This window comes from Bos grunniens, chromosome 5 (assembly GCF_055505025.1).
Source record: "Bos grunniens cultivar Pamir isolate PY7600 chromosome 5, Bosgru_T2T1.0, whole genome shotgun sequence".
Classification (NCBI taxonomy): domain Eukaryota; kingdom Metazoa; phylum Chordata; class Mammalia; order Artiodactyla; family Bovidae; genus Bos; species Bos grunniens.
This window is the reverse complement of record NC_141169.1, coordinates 11,745,350-11,770,804: the sequence shown is the minus strand read 5'-3', so window position 1 is coordinate 11,770,804 and position 25,455 is coordinate 11,745,350. Positions and strand designations below refer to the sequence as shown.

Genomic DNA, 25,455 nt, shown 5'->3' with positions numbered 1-25,455 from the left:
AACCTGGAAGTTCCCCAATCCATGTACTTTTGGGAATTTTATGAAAGCTCCATTACATAGGTATGATCAATCATTTATTGAATGAGTAATTAATCACTGATTCATTTCCCTGTTCCCTGTCTGGAGAATGGTGGGTGGAGCTAAAAGTTCCAAGCTTGTAATAATGACTTGATCCTTCTGGTGATGAGCCTCCATCCAGGAGCCCACCCAGAATCCCCCATTAGAAGAAAAGATGCTCTGAATGAGTACTGTAATCACTGAGGAATTTACAAGAGTTTTAGGATCTCTATGTGTGAGCATTCCAAATGAATATAAAAGCATACGGCCAAGGTGGCATTTTGAGTATGTGTGACTGCAAATCCTTCATCAGCTAGAACATGAAGTATGAATAAGAAGATAAAGGTGATCCTCATTATTACATTATGAATATTGACATAATAAACACTTAATGTACATCATATTTGACTAAGAACTTTACAAACACACTAAAACATAGGTATTATTATCCCTCATTTTATAGCAGAGGAGCATTACCTTAAGGTTAAGAAACTTTTACAAAGTCAGACAACATTTTCCCCCAATTAAAAGTAAATTAAAAATGAAAAAAAAAATAGAGTCAGAAACCAGTAACAACTAGATGGGCCAGGATTCCTCCTAGGCCTTTTAGGAATATTTAAGAATGCTATGCTTCTGGGAATCACCTCCCAAATAAACTTGTGTGCAATTATTCATCTTAGGGAGGGTCTGCTTTCAAGAAATCTTGAACTCGGAAAGAAAAGATACTCTAGATGAAAAGATGATGTAAAGAAGTACATTTATATAATGTGTTAAGCCCAGATTTTGGCACATTTTAAGAGTTCATTAGATTGTTGGTGTTTGTTGCTGCTGTCTTAATGTTTCTTTCCTTTGCTAGAATGTAAGCTTCTTGAGGGAAGGGCTTTTCTCCCAGTGGTGTCTCATGCTTAGAACAATGATCAATGAACATTTGTTCAATGGATGAATTAATATAGTTCCAACACTTGAGAAATCCCCAAATGTGAGAATATAGAGATACAAACTACACTGTATTATTTTCTTCCAAATCACCTTTCTCTTAAGAATCACATGTTTCTGTGCACTTCTTGACACCTGAAGTTTCCAAGACATCAATTTTCAGTGATCTTTTGAAGGAATCAGTTTTCAAGATGTCGACTTTCAGCTATCTTTTGAAGACATCTTACATCATATGAAGAACTCACTAAAACATTTTTATGAATCTCAGACTTTTGTTTTCAATAATGATTTTCATTTTCTGAACCCTCTGCCTGAAAAGTTTTCTCCCAGGTATCCACATTGCTTCCTCTGTCTCATTCAGATTTATACTCAGAAAGCACCTAGTTCCTAATTGTATCCCTCCCTTGCTTTAATTGGGCTTCCCTGGTGGCTCAGACAGTAAAATGTCTGCCTACAATGCGGGAGACCCAGGTTTGATCCCTGGGTCAGGAAAAGCCTCTGGAGAAGGAAACGGCAACCCACTCTAGTATTCATGCCTGGAGAATCCCATGGACCGAGGAGCCTGATGGGCTACAATCCATGGGGTCACAAAGACTTGGACATGACTGAGCGACTTCACTTCACTTGCTTTAATTTTCCCTTTACAATTATCACCATTTAAAAATGTATTCCACTTATTTTTTTTTACAGTTTCTCTCAGCCAACAAGAATGAATTAAAAGTGTTTCTGCCTTTTCCCCCTAATAATTTCCCTAACACCTGATACATCATCAGTGAAATATCAATGAATATTTGTGAAGTGCATGAATGTCTCCAGACCATCAAGGAAAACTGTTTTTCAAAGAAAGAAGATAGAAGAGAATCTGTTGTAAAGCATACTAGGATCCTTGAAATAGTCTGATAGAAATAAAGGAATGGGGACTGGGGAATTTTCCTGACTGGAAGACAGGCCACCAAGACCAGCCGTAGTCCACTGTGTGAGATCAGAGCTTATCAGAGATTGATAAGGGCCAGAAGCAACCTGACAGAGGCAAAGGTTAAAAAAAAAAAAGAAAAAAACTTGGAAAGTTGCCTTGGAAATATAATGGGTTTGGGAGTGCCTAGAAGCAGAGTCAGGCTGTCAGAAGCTTAATAAGCTATCAAGAAACCCAAAGAAGGGTCAAGGCAAACCAATAAGCTGAAGAGAAACAATCACACAGATGCCTGAGTTTTAGTTGAAATACTTTAGCTTCCTGAGTCACCTGTCATTCTTCTATCTTCTTCCAGATATGTTTCCCACCGGAATATTAAACAGCCTGCAGTACTCGGAACACAAAGAGCTCATGCTCTCCTGACTACTGAAAAGTTGTCTCCTACTGTCTCTCTCATAAACTCTTAGTCATTTTTCCAAATCCCCATGTAGATATTGAGTGTGTTGTGTTGCTTTCCATGTTCCCTGTTATATTTCCAAGGACACTTTTAGTTGCAATTGAGAGAAAATCAATACAAAGTTTAAGCACAAAGACAAAATTTGGGGCTCATTTTATGGAGATGTCAGGGATAGAATTGATATAAGATGGCTAAAACCAGCAGTAGAAGTCATTCATCAGGGCTCCATCATTTCTACCTGCTTCTCTATGAGGAGGAACTGATGGTAAACAGTGCTCTGATTATATCCCACTAGCCTACTTTCCATACTAGAAAGAGGCTCTTACCCTATAGTTCTGCAAGAAGCTTCTCTCAAGGAAGCTGCTGACTTAGACCATGTGCTCACCCATCTTCCATGGGCTCTGGCTGCCTAGTGTCTCTAGGATTAAAGTGCATGCTAAGTTGCTTCAGTCAAGTCCAACTCTTTGTGGCCCTATGAACTGTAGCCTACCAGACACCTCTGTCCATGGTATTCTCCAGGCAAGAATACTGGAGTGGGTTGCCAGGCCCTCCTTCAGGGGATCTTCTCAACCCAGGCATCAAACCAGCATCTCTTACATCTCCTGTATCAATAGGCAGGTTCTTTACCTCTAGCACCACCTGGGAAGTCCAGGATGAGAGCTGAGAAGGAAAATTCCCCAGTGAAAATGTAAGATGTCTTCACCAAGAGAAATATGAATGAATTCCGGGCATTTAAAAACAAATGTCAACAAACACTTGACAAATCATGGTTTATCAGTTAAAAGGATTGTGGAAAGACTCTTGACCAGAGTGTCATGGGCCTTCAGTGGATTGATATGCGTAAAAATGCGTGCAGAGTTCTGCCTACAGGTGCCTCTCTTTAGGGAGGGGTCCATAACTTCAATGAAGTACAGGGAAGCCCAGGGTGGGCAGACAACAGTACTTGGAAAAGAAATGCTTCCTACCCACCCTCACCCACTGTTAACTTCCCCTGACTTATCAGAGCCCAAATGCAAAGCCATGCAAGACAATGTGATAGAGTAGAAAACCTAAAGATAAGGACTTTTATTTGATTCCTTAGTTCTCATTAAGTTCTCTTTGTCTCAGTTTAATCACTTGCTAAATGTGGGTCTTAAGACCTAACTTGCAGATGAAAATAGTTTAACATGGTGGGTTCCCAGTACATTCTTGCAGTTACATAGCAACTGAGTAAGCTACAGAGACTCCCCAGAAATGACTCCTCTTGCCCACCACACCACCCTATTTGCAGTAGGGTTAGCAGTTTAGCAATGAGGGATTCAGTCCCTCTTTGGTATTCCAGGCAAGTCACTTGCACCCTCCCTTTAAGAGCATCCACTGTCAGTACAGCCAGAGAATCAGTCGCTTTCATTCCACTTGCTATTTGTGAACTACTTCCCAAGCCACCTTCTGCATTCGTTTGTGAAGTCAGCCGGGAGAATTTCCTAAAGAGGCCTGTGCTACCTTCAGCTACAGATTTCTAGGTGACCTTCTCTGCCCCTTTGAACACACACAGAAGAGCGAGCCCTACCCCCAAAGCAGTATTCACAGGAGAGAACCTCTCACTTTCCCCAGTGTGAAAGGAAGAATCAAGCTTATTAACACCTACAATTAAATCAGAGGCTGGAGCTTTGCTTTCAGAACTACTTAGGATAATTTGTTGTTGGGCAAAAATAGAACAGAATATAACCATATTAGAATGATAGAGAATATAGAGGATTTTGCATCAGTTCTCCAGTTTCAGAAATCTTATTTGTGAGAATGATTTTAGAAAAAGCAGGGTTTGCACATTAATGGCTGAAAAGTTTGTCTTTCTTGGAATTATCATGGGTATATGTTATGAAAAACTGGAAGCTTGCAATTTTTAACATAGTGGCACAACCATATTGGCGTAAGTTTTCTATATGAATTTGACATTTTGACTTTTTTAGTTAAGGTCATTAATTAATCCTTTCACTGAGTCATTTCAGTAAGTCTTTACAGATGACCACTTTATTTTAGTCACTAGGGTATATCTGATATTTATCTGAATTACTATACAAATGTAAGTTATTCTGTAAAGTGAGAAATTTATTTAAAAGGTCTCTCTTCACTTCTGAGTAAATTACATAATGGAAGAAAATGCAAAGAATTTTTAAATTAGTTGTTACCTTTGCCTTAACATTATTTGTTAAGTCATGAATGTTATCTGGGATTCCCTGGTAGCTTAGATGATAAATAATCTGCCTGCAATGCAGGAGACTCTAGTTCGATCCCTGGACAAGGGAATGCTACCCACTCCAGTATTCTTTCTTGGAGAATTCCATGGACAGAGGAACTTGGTGGTCTATAGTCCATGGAGTTGCAAAGAGTTGGACATGACTGAGCAACTAACACTGGTGCTGGATGTTGTCTTAGTGAGATTTCAATATACAATTCTTTAATTTTTAAAATTCATAATAAAGTTTTATTATGTACTGATAGTACTATAGTATTATTGCTTTCTGCAAGAGACAAGATGTTAAGAATGTAATATAAAAATGGTATATTCAGAGACTATTTCACTCCTGTTTTTCCTTTGATGTAATTCATTTCTATGCCAACATGAGAGGAATGTCCCTGAAGATTCTCAAGCACTCTAAATCTTTATCTATGGTTATTTCTGAATAAGTTAGATCTATATTCTTTGGTTTTCCATACCCATTCATTTTTTAATTCAACATTTATATTGAATCCCTGCACATACTAATGTGATGTGCTGCTTCATTTGAAAATGTTGTTTTCAATAAGGTATTCCTTTGAAAATTATTTTCCCATGAGATGTCATTAGGACTTCTGCTAGCTAAATAAACAAGCAAAGTGAGTAAGTAAATAAAGGAATAAAATATTAGATTTTAATGAGTAAGAGGCACACTGAAATAAACACAGATATATTATAAAACATATAATGGTTAGGTACACTTTCCTGGAGGAGCATGTTTTTCTGCTGAGTTTTGAAATATGATTGTGTCAGGTGTACTCTGAGCTGGGGAAGAATGCTTCAGATGGGAAGATGAGCAAGTCCCTCAGTTCTGAGTGAGAAAGAGTCCAGTCTATTTGAGGGACTGAAAGGAAGCCATTGTAGTCAAAAGGATCCTGAAGGTCAAGAAGTTTAAAATTATGCTAAATAGGGAAAAATAGAGAGGTTGTTTGGAAAGCTAAAGAGAGACACAATATAGCTTAAATTTAGAAGATGACTCTGGCTGCTTTGTGGAGGATAGGTTGTAGGTGGGCAAGAATGGTATTTTTAGGGAACCAATTATTTGGTGATCACAGTACTGCAAGAGAGATGCACCTTTTCAGAGTTGTTCTTCATTATGTTGATATGCCCTTAAGAAATGTGTTGACCTGCTGGAGGTCATATGCACAATCACTTTTTCTCAAGAATACGCTGCTGGCATATAAGCAGCAGAGGCAGACAGTAGGACAAATGACCAGTCTCTTGATGTATTTTGTTTATTGGATAATTATTTGTCTATGTGACATGTTCATCTTATAATTTCAACATATAAGTTTAATATGATTCCATATTTATCGTGTACTGAATACTATGGACATTAATTTCCTCTAGAACCAATACTGACTCAATATTTGAGTTGACATTATAATAAAACTTGCTAAGAAATGACTAATTTGTGGTATTGATATAATATAAAGTACTTTTGAAATAATATGCATAAATAGCAAATATATTTTAAAACACCATTTTAAAATGCTAGAACATGATCTTCCACTCTGTACATTAAGATCACTTAAACTGCAACTATCTGAGAATCTGTTTCTTAGTTCAAAGTATCATGTGTATCAAACTGAGCTAAGGTTTTACAAGAATTAATTGCCTTCTGAGAATTCTTTTTGTAAATTAACTATATTTGGACTAGATCTACTAAGATAATGACTGTTAAAATAATGACAGTGAGACCAATTTAACTCTAAGTGCTTATGGTAGTGGTACAAAATTAAGTCCAGCTTACTTATTTGCTTGTTTTAAAGCTGCAGATGTACTGTCTCTTAGGGAAGATGAATGTGCTCATAATTGGTCTTCAGTATTCAGTCTTATTTTTTTTTATACTTTAAGGATTCAGACTAAAACAAATTTTATTGCATTTCATAAACTAAGAAGTAATTTCAGAGTTAAAAACTCATGGATCCTACCACTTTAGAAACATTTCAAACTTGATAGATACATTTTCCAACTAGAAAATATTTTAAGTAAATTTTACAATGCATAAATATTATAAATATTTTTAAAAATGCTAATCTAAATTTTAGAAATATTTATGAAATAATGAGTACAATTTAACGGTTATTTTATGGTTATTTGTTTGTGTTCACTAGTTCTTAACCACATTCAAGTAAGCTCAATTTTTGTATACTTCATGTTGGTATTTTAGATTTTAAAGGCACGATGGTTTTATTTTGCAGATTGTGGCCTTGCGTGAACAAAATGTTCATATACAAAGAAAAATGGTATCAAGTGAGGGGTCCACAGAATCTGAACATCTTGAAGGGATGGAACCTGGCCAGAAAGTCCATGAAAAGGTATCATGCATATGACATGCTCTTACATGCAAATGTGTACTTGCTATACCGTTTGACAGGAATATGAAATATCTGTGTAATTCTTGTAATAAACACTATGTTTTGACTTGGTCAAAAGTGCCTTATGATTTCCCTTATTAATTGCTCATAGTCTGATTTTCTCAAACATATTATGTGTGTGGATTTGCACATATATATATTTATGTGCATAAATATAAATCAAATATACTTGTTATTAACTTGATTCTCTTAAGAAGAATTTAATTATATATCTGACTGAACAGATCTATAATTGAATAAATATGTCTGTGTATATATATATATATATTAGTAATATATATACAGGACTGTTTAAAGTAAAATAAGTTTGATTTATAACTGGTTCTATGTATAACTGGTGACTTATCTGTGGCCTATCACTGCAAAAAATGTTGATAATATCTTATTTGACTTTTCATTTTCCATGTGTTTGATGCTAGAGGTACTCTAGCAGTACCTCTGTTAATGAGAAATTACATGAAAGGATATCTGAAGTCATCCAACTTTTGCTATTTTTTTTAGAAGGAATTGATTTTCCTTGTGGGTGGGGCATAGACCAAGGTCAAGGAAACCAACAGTCTCTTCTGGCACCTTTCTGCACTCTTCTGTGCTGAACCACTTGTTCCCAGCCCAAGAGAAAGAAGGTCAGATGCTGGTAGATCTGGAATCACATGAATATTAAATATGGGTATTTGTACATCCTGCGCGTGAGGCTTGGACCATCTCCTGGGTGTTTGCAAGTTATAGCTTTGGATGGCTGAGCTCCTTAATCATCAAGAGCTCATGAAGCAGGTGTCTAAACTGGTATCATTGTGAATATCAAGAGGTTTTGAAACATAGAGATTAAGAAGTAAGTGACTGGACCACAATACAAATAGTCCTAGACCTTTGTTGTTCAGTCACTAGGTCGTGTCCAACTCATTGAGACTTCACGGACTGTAGCCCGCCAGGCTCCTGTCCATGGTATTTTCCAGGCAAGAATACTGGAGTGAGTTGCCATATCCTTTTCCAAGGGATCTTCCCAACCCAGGGATCAAGCTTGCATCTCTGCATCTCCTACATTGCAGGTGGATTCTTTACTGCTGAGCCACCAGGGAAGCCCTAGACTTCTTACCATAAAATAAATTGCACATTTCCTCATTTGTCCAGTTGAAACAAGTGAAGGGGCTTCTTATGTTTCCTCCTTTAAGTGTTAAAGCAAAAGAAGTCAAGTAAATCAAACTAGTTTCCCAGGAACGCCATCAATTCTGATGGCTGAGACGCAAACAACTCTTCATTAAAGGCCTTAGTATTTTAGCCTTTATCCATGTATTTTATAGAAATCTTAAGCTAGGTATTAAAAATAAGCTACAATCTGACAGCCAGATTTCATGAACTATATTTCAAATTTGAGTAAAACTTATTTCTCTTTTCTTTAGATAACTTAACTGACATTAACTCAGTAAATAAACCACCAAGCTCTCAAGAATAAGGCATCTACATGAAATATTCAGTTTAGGAAACTAGCATGTCATTTTTCTATTACTGTTTCAGTTTAATTATGTCATCAGTGATACAGTGATATATCTTTTCTCAGAGAATTACATAATCACACTGTTTTGAATGTGAAAATGAACTTTATGGTCATTTAGTCTTTTTCTTAGAAATCTTCAAAATATAACGATGCCACATTATGCTAATCCAAAGTAAAATTAAAAAAATATGCTTTCAAAGGTATAAAAAGTTTAAGACCGTATCTATTTGCTAACAAACCATTTTGTGCTTAAAGCATTTCTTTAATACTTCTGGGGAGTGAGCAGTACTCATACATGTATTTTGTTTTCAAATTTATTTCTTTGAAATATAAACCCTAAATATTCAGGCATTATAGAATGTAAGACAATTGATGTCAGATTAATTACCTAATTACAGAATTAGAATGAGAACCTACAAATAAATGATGTTTGTCTCTGTTGGACTCAAAAGATAGTGGTGTATATGTGGAGGATTCTGAGTATTTTAAAACCCAAAGAACTTGTTTTTAACGATCTTTGCCTTCTAGTTCTGGGTGAAGGCTTTTCAGCCAGTGCAGAAGAGAAACTCTGTGCCATTGCTAACTCACTCTTTTTAAAAGGGTGTAAAGAATGGATGTAAATGGATTAAAGATTTTTAAATATTGTAATTAACAGTATTCTGTTTTTCAATTTCCCTGAATTGTAGGAAGAGTGATTGCCAAATGCTCAGAGTAGTGATATACTAGGGTATTTCCAAATATCATGTACCTATCCTGAAACATAATCCTAAAATAAGTATTATTTTATCATCCTTATATAAACACTTAAATTATATAGATGAACATTATAAATCTTTTCAAAAGTATCCCTTCTAACAGGATTATTTAAAGTGTGTTAATACCATTGAATAACAAGTGTTATAAGGTTGTAATTTAATTCCTTACACTTAATTTTTCTATAAGGAGTATTTAGAAAGTATGTTAAAGCAAAGGAAAAGAGATTATTTGGGGGAGTGTCTGTGTAATGAAGGTTATCAGTGTAGGATGACTGGAGTATTCGTGTATAAATTGCAAAGTGGTTGTTGGGAAGGAAAACACAAAACTATTACTAGATGCTGTGGAACTGTCAGAAAGTGGCTGGTAAATCCTAGTCACAAGGATTACTCTTTGTTTAGGGCAGTAAAGTTATTTAAATTACATGGTCAGAGTGGGTTATTAGCCAAGAGGAGATGTTTTACGTCAGTGGCTTGAACACTCTGTTGACAAAATAGTTGATAAAAATAGTCTTACAAAGCACACTCTGAAACAGGCCTATTACTCATAGAAAAGTTGTGTAATTATTACCAACATGTAAAAAATAAAAATGAAAAGAAAAAATAAGTTTAACTGAAACAAGTCTGTTTCTTTATGCCACACATTTAATCGGTTGTTCTAGAAGAACATAAATATCCACAGGATAATAACAATTTTTCAGAACACTAAATTTTGCCTCATTAAAAGTTCAGACTAGGACCAATAAGTTTCTTCCTGTTGCTTTCTACAGGGGAGTTAATGTGTGGAAAAAACTTAGTAAACACACTGCTCTGGTAAAAGAGGTAATAATGCTCCTGACTTATAACTCTACTTGCAATTATTTTTTTCAGCTGAAAATGTTTGCTAAGTAGAATGTTAGACAGTGATTGAGATTCAGAGGACATAGTCACTAAATTTTGCAGGAGTGAAAATAATCTGCCCAAATTAATATTGCAAAACGTGATGAATAAAGTGATGTCAAAAATGATAATAGATTTTAAAGGAGAGATGCATCAGTTGTGATAGGAGGTGTCAGTGAGGCAGCATGGAATAGTAATTTGGTTGAAGTCAGTAAACCCGGATTCAAATCCCGTCTGTGCCATTTAAATAGTAGCTGGGTGTCCTTAATGCTACAACCTCCCTGAGCATCAGTTACAAGTAACTAGTCATGCCTTCGGAGAAGGCAATGGCACCCCACTCCAGTACTCTTGCCTGGAAAATCCCATGGATGGAGGAGCCTGGTAGGCTGCAGTCCATGGGGTCACTAAAAGTCGGACACGACTCATCGACTTTACTTTCACTTTTCACTTTCATGCATTGGAGAAGGAAATGGCAGCCGACTCCAGTGTTCTTCCCTGGAGAATCCCAGGGACGGGGGAGCCTGGTGGGCTGCCATCTATGAGGTCACACAGAATTGGACACGACTGAAGCGACTTAGCAGCAGCAGCAGCAGCAGTCATGCCTTGCTTGTAACTTTGTTGTTAGGAAAACAAGCAATGGATAAGCACTACGGTCATTATATTTATTAATACCGGGTTCTCATGGTCATTGATTTTTCAGTAAATTTTTAGTGGTGAACTTACTGAAGTGCTCAGAAATAGGTTCTGTTCTGGGTGGTTGGAATGCTAATGAATAGGGCAGAGGTAAGTAAAATAAGTACGTACACATAAAGAGAAATGAATGTGATCACGGGGCAGGTGCGAGGTCGATGTGAAGGTTGCTAAGTAGGCAGGGCACTGAATGGTTTCTCAAGAGGTGGTGTTTGAACTGGAACCTGAAAGAGCACAGGGAGTCCGTGGAAAAGCGTCAAGAGTTCTTGAAACAAAGGCAACGCTAAATGCACATGCTCCAACAGTGGGAAAGAACTTCTTGGGCATATTCTTGGGAAAAAAGGAGCCTAGTTGTCAGGAGAGGGAGAAGCAGGGGACACGGCACACAGGGGCAGGGTGTGTGCCAGACAGTCTTGTTGGCTGCAATAAGAAGTCCAGTTTTATTTTCAGAGAAATGGGAAGGATTTTAAACGTGGAAGCATCTTGATTAGATATTTTTTAACAAATCATTTGTACTACATCTTTATATCCATTTATCATTTTTTCTCATATCAGACTTCTGAACCTGTGAGAGATTTTTTTCCCTTTTCTTAATTTTATAGCCAATGAAATTGAGGTCTGCTTAGATTGAGTGACTTATTTGTCTAGAGTAGGACCAGAACTTTGGTCTTCTCACCTCCTCTGTGCTCTTATGTTCCTTCATGCCAGGATGCTTTCTCTAGGTGTTATATTGGTTTCTGGAAAGTCATTCTAATCCAATATTATTTTTTTATGAACTTTTAGTCTTTCATAATTATACATATGTCCTTTTTTTCTAGAATTATTTTAGTCTATTTAAGAGTATGCTTTTAAAAAATTTCTTCAATTTTTTCTTCCCCCAAATCTCCCAGTTATATTCCTTTTTACTCTGAACAGGTGCTTGAAGACAGTGGCATTTACAAATGTTGATTGCTATGAATATGGTTTTTAAACCTAGGCAAGAGGGGTCCACAGTTGAGTGGGGTCTTTCTCTGGCCCCTCGTGCCCCTCTCTGAGGATGGGCACAGGGAGAAGTTGCAGAGGTGTGAGTCACAGCAGCACCTCTTCTTGACAACCTGCCAAGTTCCTAGCAGCCCAAACTTTCAGATCAAACAGACCTTACCCTCCAGAGCCTTTGTGAGTTTCTTCTTAGGAACAACGTCTGTCTCTGCCCACACTCCAGTGGACCTCAGAAGAAGCTAAGGGACACGTATTTTTAGAAGCACTGTTTATGCAGATAAAGCATACCAGGATTCTGGAAGGAGCTGAGGCTGGGAAGAGAAGCAAGCTACAGTCTAGGGCATATCTGGGTAACTAAGCTCTGCTGTGGAACTTCATTAGAATTATTCATTAAATCTAGCCTAAAAGTCAGTGTGAAAGGCATTTCAAGGAAGATAGTAGGATGATTTTTTTATTTGACTGTCATATTTGGATTTATGGCATGTAAGCCTCTCTGTTCTTTTGCCTTGGGATCCACAAGCACTAAGGACCCACCTGTCTGCTCCCCACTGTAAAAAATGTAATTCAGTTGCAACATTTTACTACGCACTTTTGTGTTCATATGTATGTATGTATATATCTGTGTGTGTGTGTGTGTGTGTGAAACTGAAGTCTCACAAACCAGTAGTTACATTTGACACAATACATTTTGATGTTTGTTGTTCATTAATAACTAAGAGATTACTGTGGTTCTTCTCAGAGCTCAGGGTGAAGTGGGTGGCCGATCTTTCAAGTGATCACACAACGCATCCTTGGCACGTCATAGGAGATCCTTTCCCAACTGGCTGACCTCTTCTCACCTTTCAAGCTTCTCTGCTTGTCACCCCACTTTGCACTTAGGTACTCTTAGTGAACCAAGCCGGTGCTTCCCTTTCCAACAGCGCTGCTCTCATTATTCATTCCTCTTAGAATTTGACATTAATTCGTGACTGTTCTTTAATACAATGCAACAAAATAATTGGGTAACAGTCAATGTAAATGTGCACGCTGAGTCAATATAAAATCAGAAACAGATTTTTGTTGGCATTTTTTTCAGTTTTTTAATTCCTGCCAGGAAGGCAGAAGAACTTTGGCCAAACACATGTAAAACAAAATGAAGGATCGGTGGCAAGAATAATACTCAGATCAAAAAATATAGCAATTAAGTGTCTAATGGTTGCATTCTGTGCATAAAAGACACTGAAGTTTTATAAAAGATGAAATATGGAATGTGCCTTTACCAAAATTAAGGGTTTTGTGGATTTTTAGTGATGCAAGACTGTTTCAGACTGAACCACCAATAACAAAAATGGGCACTTAGAAAAAGTTAATATAGCTTTGTGAGCAATGTGCTCCTCACTGGTGACAAAAGGGCTTTATTTCCTCATACCATGGCACTGGATTATAAAATACTGTAATACGCAGATTCTACATAGTCTCACACAAGCCTATTAGCTATACATTTAAATGTTTGGCTTATGAATATACTACATATCTATTTTAAAAATACTATAAAAGACCATTAACACAAATGCCATTCTTTTAAAGATCACTACTATGTTACAGCCGAAATCCCTCATCCATAGGGATATCTCCAGTAATTAATTGTGTTTTGCTAATTTTTATATGCTTTCCTCATCCCATGTCAACTACTTTCAGTAACTGTTCATCAAAAAATTCAGTTCTTTCTTAATTATGGCTTATTTTATTCATTGTTAAGTTTCTTCTCTGTTTCAAAGGTAATTATCCTTGGGATTTTTGTTTTACCTCTTAATCAGGCTTCCCAGGTGGCTCGGTGGTAAAGAATTCAGCTGCCGATGCAGGAGACTCCAGACCTGGATTTGATCCCTAGGTAGGAAAGATTCCCTGGAGGAGGAAATGGCAACCCACTCCAGTATTCTTGCTGGGAAATCCCATGGACAGAGGAGCCTGGTGGACTACAGTCCATGGGGTCACAAAGAGTCAGACATGATTGAGCCAGAAAAGGTGCAGCCCTAACAGAATAGTTTCTTCTGTGTGTTGATCCCCTATGCAGTGATGTAATTCCTCATAATAACATTATAATAAAGTATACAGTTCCCTTTTATCCATCAATTGAATTTTTAAGCATTGGAGCCAAACAAAAGGATGAGATTTATGAATTTGCCATTTTGGGATTGGTGCACCTCCCAGGAAATAGAGGGTCCAAGTACGGCTTACATATATAAGGCTTGAGTGGCCTAGAAGTCTATGATTGGCTAGAAAAGGGCACAGAAGAGGCAAGGTTAGGCTGTTTCGTGGTTCATCCATATGCACAGGAAGTTATCCCGTATCAACTTTATAGGAGCTGAGTTGGAGAGGAAGATTATAACCAAAAGCCATCTTTTATAAACAATGGCAAAAATAAGAAGCAAAAATCTTCTAATGTTGTGAGTGAAAATCACTCAGTTGTGTCCGACTCTTTGAGACTCTAGGGACTGCATAAGTAAGTAAGTGTTAGTAGCTCAATCGTGCGGACTCTTTGCGATCCCATGGACTGCAGCCCACCAGGCTCCTGCGTCCATGAGGTTTTCAAGGCAAGGATACTGGAGTGGGTTGCCACTTCCTTCTCCAGAGGATCTTCCCAACCCAGGGATCCAACCCAGGTCTGCTGCCCTGCAGGCAGATTGTTTACTGACTGAGCTACAAGGGAAGCATAGTCCATGGGATTCTTCAGGCCAGAATACTGGAGTGGGTAGCCTTTCCCTTCTCCAGGGGATCTTCCCAACCCAGGGATTGAATCCAGGTCTCCCGCATTGCAGGTGGATTCTTTACCAGCTGAGCCACTAGGGAAGCCCAAGAATACTGGAGTGGGGAGCCTATCCCTTCTCCTGGATCTTCCTGATCCAGGAATCCAACCAGGGTCTCCTCCATCACAGGTGGATTCTTGACCAACTGAGCTATGAGGGAAGACCTCTAATGTTGTATGAGAACTTAAAAAGTTCAAAACAAATCCTTTGAATCCAGTGACTGGGTTTTTATATTTCACTATACTTTTAATAGATGGGAAGTGAAATGGACTCCTCTATCTTTAATAACAGATTTAGTATCATTTGTATCATTAGCCCAAATCCAGGGGAAGCAGGATAAACACATCTTTGCTGAAGCAGGATAATTTCAGACTTTAAAAGGCTGACTGATTCACAAGAGTTTGACAGAAAATTTGTTCATCTACCTCTGTCCTATTGGTATAATTTGAGTGTCTATTTTGCGCCAAGGACTCTGCTTTCATATAGGGATATAAAGAACAAGTACTTTTCCTTCCCTCGGCATTGTTTTGTCTGATCTTTAAGCCAATTCAGGAGAAATTTTAAGTCTATCATTCAGATGTTCTGCAATTGACCTAATTTTATTTTTCATTTTGGTAGGGTTTATCCATCTTAATATTTCTCATAAAGCAATAGTCTCCAGAAATTTAATGGGTGTTTTATAGAACCCATTTCCCCAAAAAAAGATTTCTTGGGGATAAGAATATTAAGATATATTATGCTATACAATTTTGAACTGTTATCTTTACTGTAGTATTTATTCAAATTCCCCAGTACTACATGTTAATATTATTCAGTGTTTCCTAAATTTGTGTGACCAAAAATCTTATTAATCCTCAGGAGAATTGCACATGCCAAGACAAGTATTCTGAAAAATATTCCCTAATGGTGGCTCTGGACTTATAAAGATAGGCAGACTGTTCTTCAAAGTTGTCCGTAAACCTCATTAACAAAAGGGCTACATGCCAATGAGAACAAGATAAATAACTTCTGTAAAGCCCTTTACAGTTTCCAAAAGTGCTTTTATATAGTTGTTTTACTTGATCTCTGTAATAACCCTGTAAGATTTATAGACCAAGGATTATTGGCTGTAAAGTCACATAGCTTGTGAGAAGGAGGAGCCAAGATAAATAGTGTAACAAGTATATAAATATTAAAAGTGAACATGAGTGAAAAGGTATCACTGAAAACTACATGATTTAATGAATTTTGAAATATATGACTATTTATGAAGTCTGAAATCTGGTCAGGTACCTAGAAGCATGAAAGAGCTTTTTAGACAGAAGCATAAGCCTTTAAGAACTTTTTAAAAAAGACCTCAGACAAAGGAAACTTTGTTACACCATGTCAATGTTTCCCAGTCATCTGGTCAGGTGTGCGTGCTCATGTTCAGCTGTGTCCAACTCTTTGCGACCCTTTGGCCTGCAATGTGACAGGCTCCCCTGTCCACGGGATTTTTTAGACAAGAGTACTGGAGTGGGTTGCCATTTTCTCCTCCAACGGCTCCTTTCCACAAGGGATTGAACCCACCTCTCTTGTGTCTCCTCCTCTGCAAGTGGATTCTTTATTGTTGAGCCATCAGCAAAGTCCCCTTAGTCACATGTCCTTCTCCAGCAATTCTTACTGTGCTTTCCTTTGTCTTCAATTTTTTTTTCTTCATATATCCTATTGTAACGCACTAAGTTCTTCAGCTTAAATTCTTTTTTGGTCCTACTTATACAATCAGCTATTGCTTCATTTTTTACTCCCCTGTGTAGCAAAGTTCTTCAAAATAGTGGTCTACTCACTGTCCACAATTGCTTTCTTTATGAACCTACCCCGGGAAGGTCTTTGCTCCATCACTGCACAGGAACATCTCCTGTTACCATCATCTCTGATTTTATATTGCTAAATAAAGTGAACAATGCTCAGCCCTTTTTGAGTTAACGTCATAGTTGTTTCAGGGCTTCCTAGGTAGCTGAGTGGTAAAAAATACACCTGTTGATGCAGGAGACTTAGGAGATGAGGGTTTGATCCTTGGGTAGATCCCCTGGAGGAGGAAATGGCAACCTACTCCTGTGTTCTTACCTGGACTATCCCATGGACAGAGCACCCTGGTGGGCTACAGTCCATGGAGTCACAAAGAGTCGGACATGACTGAGCAAGTGAGCGTACATGCATGCATGCGGAGCTTTTTAATTTACTCATTCCTTCTAAATTCATTTTTATTTTTCATTTGCAGTATAGGAAAGTATACTCTGTTTTTCTGTTACCCCACCAGTTATTCTTTCTCAGTCTTTTTTCCTGGATCATATTCTCCTTGATTTTTTTAAAGCATCTAGATATTCATGTTCAATGAGAGTATTTTATACTGAGAGTTACATTAAATTTGCTTTAAACTCCTATTCCCATAAAGTGGAAACTCCTATATACTTGCCAAGATTTCTTCAGATTCAGAAAGATTACATTCTCATGGTCAGAACTTGCTCTAATATTTATTTATTTATTGAAGTATAGTTGATGCAAATATTATACTAATATTAGTTTCAGATGTACAGCATAGTAGTTCAGTGTTTTTTAATAGATTATTTAAATAGAGTTACTTCCTGTTTTCTTCTTGAATTCTTAATGTTGGGATAATTCAGGGTTTAGTCCTCCATCTTTTCTCTCAGTGATTTTGATCATAAATGCTATCTGTGTGTGAATAACTTATAAATCTTTACTTCTAGTTCAGACCCTACAACCAAGCATATATATTCACCTGCCTATTGAACATCTATCTCCACTAATATATCTAAAAGACACTGAACCTTAAAATGTCAAAAAACTTATCTTTTGAAATTCCCCTCCAAAATTCCCTGCATCTGCTCTATCTCAGATAGTGCAAATCTCAGCTTTCCAGTTGCTCAATCAAAAGAATTTGGAATTATTCTCAGGTCTTCCCTATGTCTCATGAAAGTGAAAATCACCCAGTCGTATCTGACTCTTTGTGACTCCATGGACTTCCGTGGAATTCTCCAGGCCAGAATGCTGGAGTGGGTAGCCGTTCCCTTCTCCAGGGGATCTTCCCAACCCAGGGATCGAACCCAGGTCTCCCACGTTGCAGGCAGATTCTTTACCAGCTGAGCCACCTATATCTCATACTGCACATCAAACTGTAAAGAAATTCTGTTTGTTCTACTTTCAAAATATGTCTAAAATCTGCCACTTCTCACCACCTCCAGTTAGCACTCGGCTCTAAACCACTATCATCTCTCACCTGGATTATTGTAGTCAGACTCCTTCCAAGGCTCTCTGCTTCTCTCATGGGCTCTTACTGTCTATTTTTTAACATAGCATGAATCAGTGATTTTTAAAACCTAAATCTGAACATGTCAATCATATGCTTAAAACTCTGCAAATATTTCCTATTTACCACAAGACTCTACATGATTTATGGGGATTCCCAGGTGGTGCGGTGGTAACAGGAGCTGCGGGAGATGTGGGTTCAATCCCTGGTTTGGGGAGATCCCTGGGGTAGGAAATGGCAACCCACCCCAGTATTCTTGCCTGGAGAATTCCATGGACAGAGGAGCCTGGCAAGCTACACTCCATGGGATGGCAAAGAGTAGAAATGGACTGAGCAACGAAGCATGCCCACTTCATGATGTGACTTCCCTTATCTTCCGACTTCATCTCTTCCCTCACCCCAGCTACACTGGCCTCCTGTTGACTTCTTTATGGCAGTTGATATCTGCCATACCACATTGTGAATCAGCCTTAAGTATACATATGTCTTCTCTCCTGAGCCTCCTTCCCATCCCCCCACCACATCCTACCCCTCTAGGTTGAGCTTCCTCTGTTATACAGCAATTTCCCACTGGCTATCTATTTTCAGTTCAGTTCAGTCACTCAGTCGTATCTGATTCTTTGTGACCCCATGAACTGTAGCATGCCAGGCCTCCCTGTCCATCACCAACTCCCGGAGTTTACCCAAACTCATGTCCATCGAGTCGGTGATGCCATCCAGCCCTCTCATCCTTGTCATCCCCTTCTCCTCCTGCCTTCAATCATTCCCAGCATGAGGGTCTTTTCAAATGAGTCAGCTCTTCGCATCAGGTGGTCAAAGTATTGGAGTTTCAGCTTCAGCATCAGTCCTTCCAATGGACATTTACATATGATAATGTATGTTTCAGTGCTACTCTCTCAATTCGTCCCATCCTCTCCTTCCTCCACTGTGTCCACAGATCTGTTCTTTATGTGTGCGTCTCTATTCTTGCCCTACAAATAGGATCACCAGTACCATTTTCCGGTTGACTTATGACTTGATCTCCCCTCTGTCTAGAATGCCCTTCCCCCAGATATCTGTGTAGCTATTTCCCTCTCTTGCATCAAGCCTTTGTTCAAGTGCCATTAATGTATTCTAATATAGAGTATAATTCATTTATTTATAATACCTATAATTTATAGTTTGTTGCTCTAGCTAAGAATAAACTCCATGATGTTTAAAGTTTCTGTTTTATTTCTGATCCGGCTTAAGTACCTAGAACAGCTCCTGGCACGTGGTAAGCTCTGAAAGTGAAAGTGTGAAAGTGTTAGTCCCTAAGTTGTGTCCAACTCTTTGCAACCCCATGGACTATAGCTCACAAGATTCCTCTGTCCATGGACTTCTCCAGGCAAGAATGCTGGAGTGGGTAGCCATTCCCTTCTCCGGGGAGTCTTCGTGACCTAGGGATGGAACCTGGGTCTCTTGCATTGCAGGCAGATTCTTTACCATCTGAGACACCAAGGAAGACCAATAAGAATATGTTAAGTAATTAAATGCCACACTATTTTAACTAGTATTACCTAAATCCTGATTATTAGAGCTTAATTATAGTAACAGTTTTTGAAGTCCCATTTTAAAACCCTATCATATTTCCATTGGAATTGCTTAAGTAAATAAATGAATTTTGGGAGAATAGTCACCTCTATGATACATTGATTTTTTTTTTTTTTTTTTTTTTTTTTACCATGGGGATGGTCTTGATCCCTGTCTCCTGTACAATGTCACGAACCTCATTCCATAGTTCATCAGGCACTCTATCTATCAGATCTAGTCCCTTAAATCTATTTCTCACTGCTACTGTATAATCATAAGGGATTTGATTTAGGTCATACCTGAATGGTCTAGTGGTTTTCCCTACTTTCTTCAATTTAAGTCTGAATTTGCCAATAAGGAGTTCATGATCTGAGCTACAGTCAGCTCCCAGTCTTGTTTTTGTTGACTGTATAGAGCTTCTCCATCTTTGGCTGCAAAGAATATAATCAATCTGATTTCGGTGTTGGCCGTCTGGTGATGTCCACATGTAGAGTCTTCTCTTGTGTTGTTGGAAGAGGGTGTTTGCTATGACCAGTGCATTCTCTTGGCAAAACTCTGTTAGTCTTTGCCCTGCTTCATTCCGTATTCCAAGGCCAAATTTTCCTGTTACTCCAGGTGTTTCTTGACTTCCTACTTTTGCATTCCAGTCCCCTATAATGAAAAGGACATCTTTTTTGGATGTTAGTTCTAAAAGGTCTTGTAGGTCTTCATAGAACCATTCAACTTCAGCTTCTTCAGCGTTACTGGTTGGGGCATTGACTTGGATTACTGTTATATTGAATGGTTTGCCTTGGAAACAAACAGAGATCATTCTGTCATTTTTTAGATTGTATCCAAGTACTGCATTTCGAACTCTTTTGTTAACCATGATGGCTACTCCATTTCTTCTAAAGGATTCCTGCCCACAGTGGTAGATATAATGGTCATCTGAGTTAAATTCACCCATTCCAGTCCATTTTAGTTCACGAATTCCTAGAATATCAACATTCACTCTTGCCATCTCCTGTTTGACCACTTCCAAATTACAAATACCTGTGAAAAGAAGAGAAGTGAAAAGCAAAGGAGAAAAGGAAAGATATAAGCATCTGAATGCAGAGTTCCAAAGAATAGCAAGAGGAGATAAGAAAGCCTTCCTCAGTGATCAATGCAAAGAAATAGAGGAAAACAACAGAATGGGAAAGACTAGAGATCTCTTCAAGAAAATTAGAGATACCAAGGGAACATTTCATGCAAAGATGGGCTCAATAAAGGACAGAAATGGTATGGACCTAACAGAAGCAGAAGATATTAAGAAGAGGTGGCAAGAATACAAAGAAGAACTGTACAAAAAAGATCTTCACGACCAAGATAATCATGATGGTATGATCACTCACCTAGAGCCAGACATCCTGGAATATGAAGTCAAGTGGGCCTTAGAAAGCATCACTACGAACAAAGCTAGTGGAGGTGATGGAATTCCAGTGGAGCTATTTCAAATCCTGAAAGATGATGCTGTCAAAGTGCTACACTCAATATGCCAGCAAATTTGGAAAACTCAGCAGTGGAAAAGGTCAGTTTTCATTCCAATCCCAAAGAAAGGCAATGCCAAAGAATGCTCAAACTACTGCACAATTGCAGTCATCTCACACGCTAGTCAAGTAATGCTGAAAATTCTCCAAGCCAGGCTTCAGTAATACGTGAGCCATGAACTTCCAGATGTTCAAGCTGGTTTTAGAAAAGGGAGAGGAACCAGATATCAAATTGCAAACATCTTCTGGATCATGGAAAAAGCAAGAAAAACATCTATTTCTGCTTTATTGACTATGCCAAAGCCTTTGACTGTGTGGATCACCATAAACTGTGGAAAATTCTGAAAGAGATGGGAATACCAGACCACCTGACCTGCCTCTTGAGGAACCTATATGCAGGTCTGGAAGCATCAGTTAGAACTGGACATGGAACAACAAACTGGTTCCAAATAGGAAAAGGAGTACGTCAAGGCTGTATATTGTCCCCCTGCTTATTTAACTTATATGGAGAGTACATCATGAGAAACGCTGGGCTGGAAGAAGCACAAGCTGGAATCAAGATTGCCAGGAGAAATATTAATAACCTCAGATAAGCAGATGACACCACTCTTATGGCAGAAAGTGAAGAGGAACTAAAAAGCCTCTTGATCAAAGTGAAAGAGGAGAGTGAAAAAGTTGGCTTAAAGCTCAACATTCAGAAAACGAAGATCATGGCATCTTGTCCCATCACTTCATGGGATATAGGTGGGGAAACAGTGGAAAGTGTGTCAGACTTTATTTTTTGGGGCTCAAAAATCACTGCAGACAGTGATTGAAGTCATGAAATTAAAAGACGCTTACTCCTTGGAAGGAAAGTTATGACCAACCTAGTTAGCATATTCAAAAGCAGAGACATTACTTTGTCAACAAAGGTCCCTCTAGTCAAGGCTATGGTTTTTCCAGTGGTCATGTATGGATGTGAGAGTTGGACTGTGAAGAAAGCTATGCACTGAAGAATTGATGCTTTTCAACTGTGGTGTTGGAGAAGACTCTTGAGAGTCCCTTGGACTGCAAGGAGATCCAACCAGTCCATTCTGAAGGAGATTAGTCCTGGGTGTTCATTGTAAGGACTGATGCTGAAGCTGAAATTCCAATATTTTGGCCACCTCATGCAAAGAGTTGACTCATTGGAAAAGACTCTAGTGCTGGGAGGGATTGGGGGCAAGAGGAGAAGGAGATGACAGAGGATGAGATGGCTGGATCACATCACCGACTCAATGGTCATGGGTTTGGGTAAACTCCAGGAGTTGGTGATGGACAGGGAGGCCTGGCATGCTGCGATTCGTGGGGTTGCAGAATCAGACACAACTGAGCAAGTGAACTGAACTGAACTTACAGTTTTGTTGCTATTGTGATTGTTAGTTCCTTTTAATTTTTCCAATAAATTAATAAAGGCATATAAAGGTACAGTTGATTTCTAAACAGTAGTATGACATGCAGCAAACTTGCTAACCTGTTAGTAATTCTAAGGGCTTGCTCTTGAACTTTTAAGTAGTAATTAAATAAGGAGTTTTACTCTCTTCCTTCTCAATTTTCATTTTACTTCTTATATACTGGTCCAATACAGTGTGAATAGCATGGGTCAGAGTATCATGCTTAATTTTATAGTCTTCAGAGTTTCACTTTTGGAAATCAGTGGCCCCTCAAAATCAAATGCCATCCATGTACTATTGCAATAACCCACTGACATACAAGCTAAATGAAACCATTCCATCCTAATTACTGCCCTGGTTTTGAAGTTTTGCCAGCAGCAGTATCATTCCCTAACAGAGTGGTTCTTCAGAGAACCTTTGCTCTTTACAAGTTATGCTAGATTGAGGCTTAGTTTCACACTTAAGTTCCCAAATGCATTGAGATGACTGAGCCAGGAAGGTTATACTCTTACTTCCCTCATGACAGGGTCTCCTTGTTAACCCTTAGAGACTTTTCTCATCCAGTCAATTGACTTAGTCTGTAAGAGAATTTGGAATAACATTAAACTTCACAATTAAAAGGTGAGTAATTGAAACTCTGGTTTGCCTTCTCCCTTTGGAGATTTCATTGTAATTATGCAAATGCCCCTCCTCTCATCAAGACATAGTGGAAGAAATAGTTTATCGAGGCTGTACTAAATATTATTCCTCTAACACAGGGTGTATACTTTTTATATTTACATATCTAAACGGACTGCTAAGTAATTCTTGTAGCTGGAAAGATCCTCGTCACTCTTACTTGTTTGTTCTATAGCTGAACAAAGAAACACAAGAAGACTTTTAATTGAAAACAAAAATAAAAAACAAAATCAGACCAAAAAATCTTTATGTACTCTTCATGTCCTTATATCTTCTAGTTATATAGATTATTTAAGAATTTTACAGAGGAATGTTTTTCCATATTAATATTTTAAGATTTGTATTTTATGTTGTAATATGGGAAACAGCTACTTTTCCCATTTATGAGTGTTGTTAATCTTGATCATAGGAACATTGACTAGAAATTTCTTGATATTTTATTTAGACTTAAGAGTATAAAAAAGAAATGTATTTCTATTAAGCCACATACATCAGAGAGTGAGTGATTTGTATTCTAATTTAAACATAATGAGAGCACTGGAACTTCAGAATAACTGAGGTTCCTCTGATGAAACGATCCTTCTTTTAAATTTTGTGGAAATTTAAATGGCTTAGAACTTCTGTAAAAATAATAAATCTATTTTATACTTATTAATAAACACTGTTGATCACATTAAACTAAGAACTGACAAAGGCCTTTTGCTGGGCATTTGGATTGAATAAAATTATCAGGGATTTAATATATCATAATGAATTTGCAAATCTCAGTTTTGAACAAAAAAATTATTAATGGAGAGCTAACTATTAATATAAGAAATCATCTGGTCTAGAAACCTTCCAAGAAGAGCAACATTTAGCCAACTCTATTATAGAGGTGTTTTTCTTCTCATCTTTCATGAATAAGAAATAAAGTCAGGTCATTCCATCTGAAATGTACATTAAAAATAATTAGTTTTTTATTAGGATAAAAAATACTAATTTCTTGGGTCTATTATCAGATCTTTTATTAAAATTCATTTCATCAATCCTTATTTTATTTTATTACTTTGAAGCTTTCCTCTTTGGGCCAGAGAGTTTGTTTAGGTTTAATAAATAAATTGGATATAGTTATTAGTAAAGTACCTGCATAATAGAGGTCTGTGGTTCTTAACCTCAACTAAACATTGCAATTACTTGGGAAGATTTAAAAACAATTATATGTCTGGACCCCACAATTGGATGGAATATAGAGTGATTTCCATTCTATATTTTTATTCAATTCTTCCAAGGATTCTAATGTGTGGTCATAATTGAGAATAATTGATATGTAGTACAAATATTAGTGCTTTGTTCTAGGCTCTAGGTTTGTAGGGATTGTAAATAGATGATTTATATATAGTAAAACAGGTTTAAAGAGCCACTGTGGAATTGAAAATAACAGCTGTGAAATCTGTATTGGAGAATTTCAATTCAAAGACAAAATGTTATTTGTTGAACAATACTTGAAATCTGAGGTCAAGTCTGATTTTCTGAGAGCTAAAAAGCAATATGTGTGCTGGAGATTAAAAAAAAAAAAAAGAAAGAAAAACAGTTTAAGCAGGCTAAGATGCCCAAAAGCAATAACCTTGAAGCATTAGGAATCCACATTGTTTAAATGCTATCTGGTCCTTATGAATTTTATTTTGTTGTCAATCAGTTGTGTCTGACTGTTTGCTACCCCATGGATTGCAGCCTGCCAGGCTTCCCTGTCCTTCACTATCTCCTACAGTTTGCTCAAACTCATGTCCATTGAGTCGATGATGCCATCCAGCCACCTCATCATCTGTCACCCACTTCTCCTCCTGCCCTCAACCTTTCCAAGCATCAGGTGACTTTTCCAATTAGCTGGCTCTTGACATCAGGTCGCCAAGGTATTGAAGCTTCAGCATCAGTTTCAGCATCAGTCCTTCCAATGAATATTCAGGACTGATTTCCTTTAGGATTGACTGATCCCCTTGCAGTCCAGGGGACTCGAGTCTTCTCCAGCACCACAGTTCAGAAGCATCAATCAATTCTTTGGTTCTCAGCTTCCTTTATGGTCCAACTCTCACATCCATATATAACTGCTGGAAAAATCATAACTTTGGATATATGGACCTTTGTCGGCAAAGTGGTATCTTTGCTTTTTAATACACTGTCTAGGGGCATCATAGCCTTTCTTCCAAGAGTCAAGTGTCTTTTAATTTCCTGGTTGCACTCACTATCCACAGTGATTTTGGAGGCCAAGAAAATAAAGTCAATCACTGTATCCATTTTTACCCATCTGTTGCCATGAAGTGATGGGACTGGATGCTATGATCTTCATTTTTTAAATGTTGAGTTTTAAGCCACCTTTTTCACTCTCCTCTTTCACCTTCATCAAGAGGCTCTTTAGTTCTCTGCTTTCTGTCATTAGGGTGGTGTCATTTCTTAATTGGTTGCTTTATT

General features: G+C 37.8%; 1 protein-coding gene across 11 annotated transcripts in view; it reads left to right on the top strand.

The window, feature by feature from the left end:
• PPFIA2 (PPFI scaffold protein A2) overlaps positions 1 to 25,455 on the top strand; it is a 502,390-nt gene that overhangs the window by 343,567 nt on the left and 133,368 nt on the right. For all 11 annotated transcript variants that reach the window (XM_086398878.1, XM_086398877.1, XM_086398875.1 and 8 more), the window contains one exon: positions 6,822 to 6,938. In XM_086398878.1, coding sequence (XP_086255004.1) covers positions 6,822 to 6,938 — 117 coding nt within the window. The remainder of the gene's footprint in view (positions 1 to 6,821; positions 6,939 to 25,455) is intronic.